The sequence below is a fragment of the Sinocyclocheilus rhinocerous genome, unplaced genomic scaffold (genome assembly GCF_001515625.1).
Source record: "Sinocyclocheilus rhinocerous isolate Xijiao unplaced genomic scaffold, SAMN03320098_v1.1 scaffold3059, whole genome shotgun sequence".
In the NCBI taxonomy this organism is placed as follows: Eukaryota; Metazoa; Chordata; class Actinopteri; order Cypriniformes; family Cyprinidae; genus Sinocyclocheilus; species Sinocyclocheilus rhinocerous.
In genome coordinates, this window is record NW_015632728.1 from 448,960 (window position 1) to 455,204 (window position 6,245).

General features: G+C 33.5%; 1 protein-coding gene across 1 annotated transcript in view; it reads left to right on the forward strand.

Moving 5' to 3' along the window:
- LOC107742930 (voltage-dependent L-type calcium channel subunit beta-2-like) overlaps window positions 1–6,044 on the forward strand; it is a gene marked incomplete at its 3' end in the record, with an annotated part of 10,721 nt that extends 4,677 nt beyond the window's left edge. Inside the window, exons 3-5 of the mRNA XM_016556017.1 lie at window positions 4,368–4,490; window positions 4,894–5,030; window positions 5,872–6,044. Of these exons, the coding sequence (XP_016411503.1) occupies window positions 4,368–4,490; window positions 4,894–5,030; window positions 5,872–6,044 (433 nt within the window). The remainder of the gene's footprint in view (window positions 1–4,367; window positions 4,491–4,893; window positions 5,031–5,871) is intronic.
- Between the last annotated feature and the right edge of the window lie 201 nt (window positions 6,045–6,245).

Below are 6,245 nucleotides of genomic sequence, written 5' to 3' on the forward strand. Positions count from 1 at the left end.
TGTGTGTGTGTGGGAGTGTGCGTGTGCGTGTGTGTGTGTGTGCGTGTGTGTGTGTGTGTGTCAGTATAACCAGCTCCAGTTCGTCATGACTGGTTATAATCATAACTATAATGTCTAGCAGGTGATTATCCTGTGACTGGTATGAATAGATTTCTGTTTTTTGGGAGAATGCAATCTTTCTCTCTTTTTTCTTCTTTAAAATATCATTGTAATTCTCAATACAAAGCCTCATGAGACTGTTATTCTTGCTTTATAAATCATGCACTGAATTACTAAAATATAAGACACACAGCACCTTCAGGGTTTGTCAGGACATTGAGTGTGATCTTATTTTAAGGCTTAATTTATAGCTGAATGCTTTTTAGACACTTTCTTTCAAAGGCAAATCAATGCTGTTTGGAGGCGATATATGAAATCGCACCCCGTTAGTCTTTCCCGTCTATTTTTATTCTTCTATTTAATCTTGTTTTTGTCACACTCTCCTTCACCTCTAGGGGTGATAGCTATTTTTAGAGTTTGACATCAATCAGATTTTATAATTTATTTATTGAAAGCTCACATAAATATTGATAACAAAGCCAGATGGCCTGCAGTGAGCAGACAGAAGAAAAATATTCTTCACTGACCATGTTTCTAGAAATATCCACCAACTATTCTCTCTCTCTCTCTCTCACTCACACACACACACACACACACACACTGTTTTTTGGGAGAATGCAATCTTTCTCTCTTTTTTCTTCTTTAAAATATCATTGTAATTCTCAATACAAAGCCTCATGAGACTGTTATTCTTGCTTTATAAATCATGCACTGAATTACTAAAATATAAGACACACAGCACCTTCAGGGTTTGTCAGGACATTGAGTGTGATCTTATTTTAAGGCTTAATTTATAGCTGAATGCTTTTTAGACACTTTCTTTCAAAGGCAAATCAATGCTGTTTGGAGGCGATATATGAAATCGCACCCCGTTAGTCTTTCCCGTCTATTTTTATTCTTCTATTTAATCTTGTTTTTGTCACACTCTCCTTCACCTCTAGGGGTGATAGCTATTTTTAGAGTTTGACATCAATCAGATTTAATAATTTATTTATTGAAAGCTCACATAAATATTGATAACAAAGCCAGATGGCCTGCAGTGAGCAGACAGAAGAAAAATATTCTTCACTGACCATGTTTCTAGAAATATCCACCAACTATTCTCTCTCTCTCTCTCTCACTCACACACACACACACACACACACACACACACACACACACACATTCTCTCTCTCTCTCTCTCTCTCTCTCACACACACACACACACACTGCAATTGTTACCTTAAAGACTTATTTCTGCCTGATTTAACATATAAAATATAGTTTTGTTGGTATATGTATGTATACTGTATAGCTTGGTTCGGTAAAACCAGTTAGTTTACCATTTTTAGGTTGCCACGTTTTGCAGTGGTTTCACAAATTGAACACTTTAAACCACTCTTGAAAGTGCCTTAAAGGAATAGTTCACCAAAAACAAAACAAAAACAGCACCTCTCTCTCTCTCTCTCACACACACACACACACACTGCAATTGTTACCTTAAAGACTTATTTCTGCCTGATTTAACATATAAAATATAGTTTTGTTGGTATATGTATGTATACTGTATAGCTTGGTTCGGTAAAACCAGTTAGTTTACCATTTTTAGGTTGCCACGTTTTGCAGTGGTTTCACAAATTGAACACTTTAAACCACTCTTGAAAGTGCCTTAAAGGAATAGTTCACCAAAAACAAAACAAAAACAGCACAATATATTCAAAGTCTTCATAAGGACTAAGAATAGAAACAAATGAGACATAATAAACATTAGAGCTGTAAATGTGGACAGCATAAAGTAAAACCAAAATAATCATGAGATTGCAAAACGTAATGTGCATTATGTAAATGTTTCTTGAGCAGCAACTCAGCATATTATCAACATAATCAGACTGGAGTAATGATGCTGAAAATACAGCTTTGATCACAGGAATATATTACATTTTAAAATATATATAAATAGAAAGCAGTTATTTTAGATTATAATAATATTTTCACAATATTACTGTTTTTACTGTATTTTTTTATCAAATAAATGAAGCCCCTGTGAGCATAAAAGACATCAAAAACATAAAAATATGTAAATTATTTCAAGCTTTTGACTGTGTATAATGAAAAATGTTTCCGTTTTGCTTTCCTAGGAGTGTAGGAATGAAATAATTTCACTCAACCAAAAACAACCTGAATCTGAGTTAAGATTTAGCATAAACACTCTCGAGTAAAGCAAACGAGCCGTCAGATCAGATGTGTGTGTTTCTGCTGAATGTGAATGAAACTGTAGATCAGTCTGAACAGACATTTACACAAAGGGTTACAATCACTATGTCTGATCAATACTGCATGCGTTATGGAAAGTGGGGTTACATAAGAGGCAGACAGTGGCTGTGAAAACAAAACAAGGGGTTCAAAGCTGGCTCCTATAATAATATGGGATAAAGAAAGGGAAGATAAAGCAGCATTGTCTTGACAGATCACGGAGAGTCAGGTTTGTGTGTGATCAACCCATCATCCCCATTACCTTTAGAGGACACTGTGTCCTCTGTTTCGACACACCCATAATTCATTGCGTGTGCAGCCCATCATGTGGAAGTGAATTACACTGAGTCCATACTGATTTTGCCCTTGTGTGTCAAAACACTCATGTTCCTGCTTTTTTGTATTCCTGAAAACACTGAAAAATTTGTAGATAATAATTTACTCTTAATAATGTACTACTTATTTTCCATAGAACACAAAATTAGATTTATTTTTTTAATTATACCCTGGCAGTTTTCTTTTCTTTTAGATAATGAAAGTGGATGAAATGGGTCTGTCAAGGTTTTTTCCCATGGGAATATGGAAGAAAATGAACAGTATAACCCCCATATATTTCTCCAGTTGACTGATTGATTTAAGAATTGCAAAGTTTTTTGGGATGCTATGTTTAAGTATGCAAAGCCCATCATGTGGAAGTGAATTACACTGAGTCCATACTGATTTTGCCCTTGTGTGTCAAAACACTCATGTTCCTGCTTTTTTGTATTCCTGAAAACACTGAAAAATTTGTAGATAATAATTTACTCTTAATAATTTACTACTTATTTTCCATAGAACACAAAATTAGATTTATTTTTAATTTTTTTAATTATACCCTGGCAGTTTTCTTTTCTTTTAGATAATGAAAGTGGATGAAATGGGTCTGTCAAGGTTTTTTCCCATGGGAATATGGAAGAAAATGAACAGTATAACCCCCATATATTTCTCCAGTTGACTGATTACATTAAGAATTGCAAAGTTTTTTGGGATGCTATGTTTAAGTATGCAAATAAGGCATTATCTAATTAAATATGTAATGATTTAAACATAAACCTGAACACTGGATAAAGCCAGGTTTAAAATTCTTGTTTCATTTTGTTGACATATTAGAGCTAATGATTTTTATTTTTTAGTATTTCAGATTTTTTTTAAATCAGAAAATACTGTCAACCAAAAGAAAAAAATACCATGTTTTTAGGAATGAAAGGTTATGTAAAATCAGGCAAATGATGAACAAAACCCTCTTCAGAATATAAATAGAAATAAAACTGCTAAGTTTGGTGTATGTAAGTGCTGCTGAAGTGCAGAGAAAACAGCCTGGAAAAATATGTTTAGTCACTGAAATCCACAGACATAAATAGATACACTCTAAAAAAAATGCTGGGTTAAACAGCAATTGGGTTGTTTTGAGCCAGCGGTTGGGTTACTACCCAGAATGTTGGGTTAAACATTTAACCCAACCGCTGGGTCAAAGCAGCCCAATTGCTGGGTTTGTCCATATTTTACCCAGCACTGGGTTGTATTTAACCCAGCATTTTTTAGAGTGTAATATGCGATACTTGAAAGTGTATTTTGGATGTTTTCTTTCACTAGTCATGAAAAAAGCAATGTTTTTTCTGTAGTGTCTTGCATTAAAGGACAAGAAAGCAACATAAAAGTTAGAGCTTGTACATCTGCTAAACACAAACGATGATTTTGGGTACTATTGGGTTGTTTTGAACCCAACCGCTGGGTCAAAACAACCCAATAGCTGGGTTTGTCCCTTTTTAACCCAGCGCTGGGTTATATTTAACCCAGCATTTTTTAGAGTGTAATAATAATAATAATAAAAAAATTGAACAATATTGAACCCTATTGTATGGACACCGATGCATTTTTCAAAATATCTTCTTCTGTGTTCCACAGGTTTGAAATGCATGAGAGTTGTTGTTGAAATCTTTCTCTTCTGCTATTTGTTAATATTTCATACTGTACTCGCTCTTTGTTCTTCTACACAGTCTAAACCAGTGGCGTTTGCAGTACGTACTAATGTTGGCTACAGCGCTTTTCTTGAAGACGACGTCCCTGTGCCTGAAATGGGAATCTCATTTGAGGCTAAAGATTTCCTTCATGTTAAAGAAGTATGTATTTAAACATGTATCCAAATTCACATGTAGTATAAAGATTATAACAGTTGAGTAAAGTTTTTTTAAAGACCTGAGCAAATAAAATGAATACTTTTGTCCATATCACAACAAACACAACACACTCAAAATACATGATCACGCATTACAGATTCTTTAACTAAAACAGACTTGCACACATATATAACAAGGCCTTGAAATACAGTTTATGGCAGAAAGTATATCTGCAAATTTAAAATAACCAAGATTCATTTTTCAATTACAGTTTTTACATTTTTAGTACTTAATATATTTAAGATTGTGTATGGCCTTGAATTTTTGTTTTGTAAGGTTCTGTGGGAATGGTATTTTAACGATGATAAATATGCACCATGGGTGACTTCTGTGTGTTTAATGACAGAAATTTAATAATGACTGGTGGATTGGTCGCTTGGTGAAAGAAGGGTGTGACATCGGTTTCATCCCAAGTCCGGTGAAGCTTGAAAGCATTCGCATCCACCAGGAGCAACGTGTAAAACAAGGAAAATTTTACTCAAGGTATATGTTCCATTAACACACAACGCATAGTTCTTCACTAAACAAAATATTACAGAAAAAACAGAGCTTTAATGTGGCCACTTTTAACAAAACTAGACTGTTTCCCAAAAGCATCCCTTGTGAAAAAGAAGTGTGCTTAATTCAGTTAATAGAATTTAATTGAATTAACTGTATTGAATGTGTGCTTGTAGTGTATTTCAAATCTTAAAAGTGTATATTTAAAAATCTCTACTTGCACATAAAAATATAAATGAAATAAAAGGCCACTTAAGTGAGTACACTTTCATGACTGTTTCTAAAGACTTAAGCACACTTTTAAAAAGTGCAATTTGTAATTTCAAATCAAATGTTTATTTTAAATTGCATATTTTAAAGACAAATAATAATACAAAGATGTACTTAGGTCCTACTTAAATGGGTCAAAAAAGCAAGTTCATTTAATTGTCATTAACATGCAATTAAATATAAAACATTACTTTTAGTTCACACTTAAGTATATTCTTTTAAAGTATATTATTTCCATACTCTTTAAAAGTACTTTTTTCACAAGGGATCTGAAGCCTAAGTAGATTGTAGAGACGATTGGTGCCAATGTTTTCTACAATGTGCTTAGGCTTACAATGCTTTTAAACTTAACTTTTGCTATGGCCTGCTGAAAATAAAGAGCTTGAAATGGTCTCAATGGCTTTAACGGCTCATTTAAACTGGTCACCCACTGAATCCGCTCAGGTTGCCAAGGCTGTTTTTTCTTCAGAAATAATTTTAAATACATAGAAGAAAACTAAACCCATTACACCTTTCTTTTTTGTTAAGGATTCTATGTTGTTCTTTTGTTTTACAGTAAACTAGGGGCAAACTCTTTATCCAGTTTAGGAGACATTGTTTCAAACTCACGTAAATCAACCCCTCCATCCTCAGGTATGTTATCGACATTGGGTGTCACTTTAAAACCCAACAATACCTTTTATTTTACATTATTCAGCACATCAAACAACGTTTATTGTGAAATACTTGGTATATTATATGTCACGTTATATTATATTGCAGTTTTCAACACATCCTCTACCCCAGTCAAAAAATCCTAGAGAAATGTGAATGTGATTCACTTTGGGAATTTTATACTTTAAGACAGACATTTTCATGACTGTTTCACACTTAAGTACAGTTTTAAAAAGTGCACTTTGTAATATTGTCAAGTTTTATTAGTATATTATC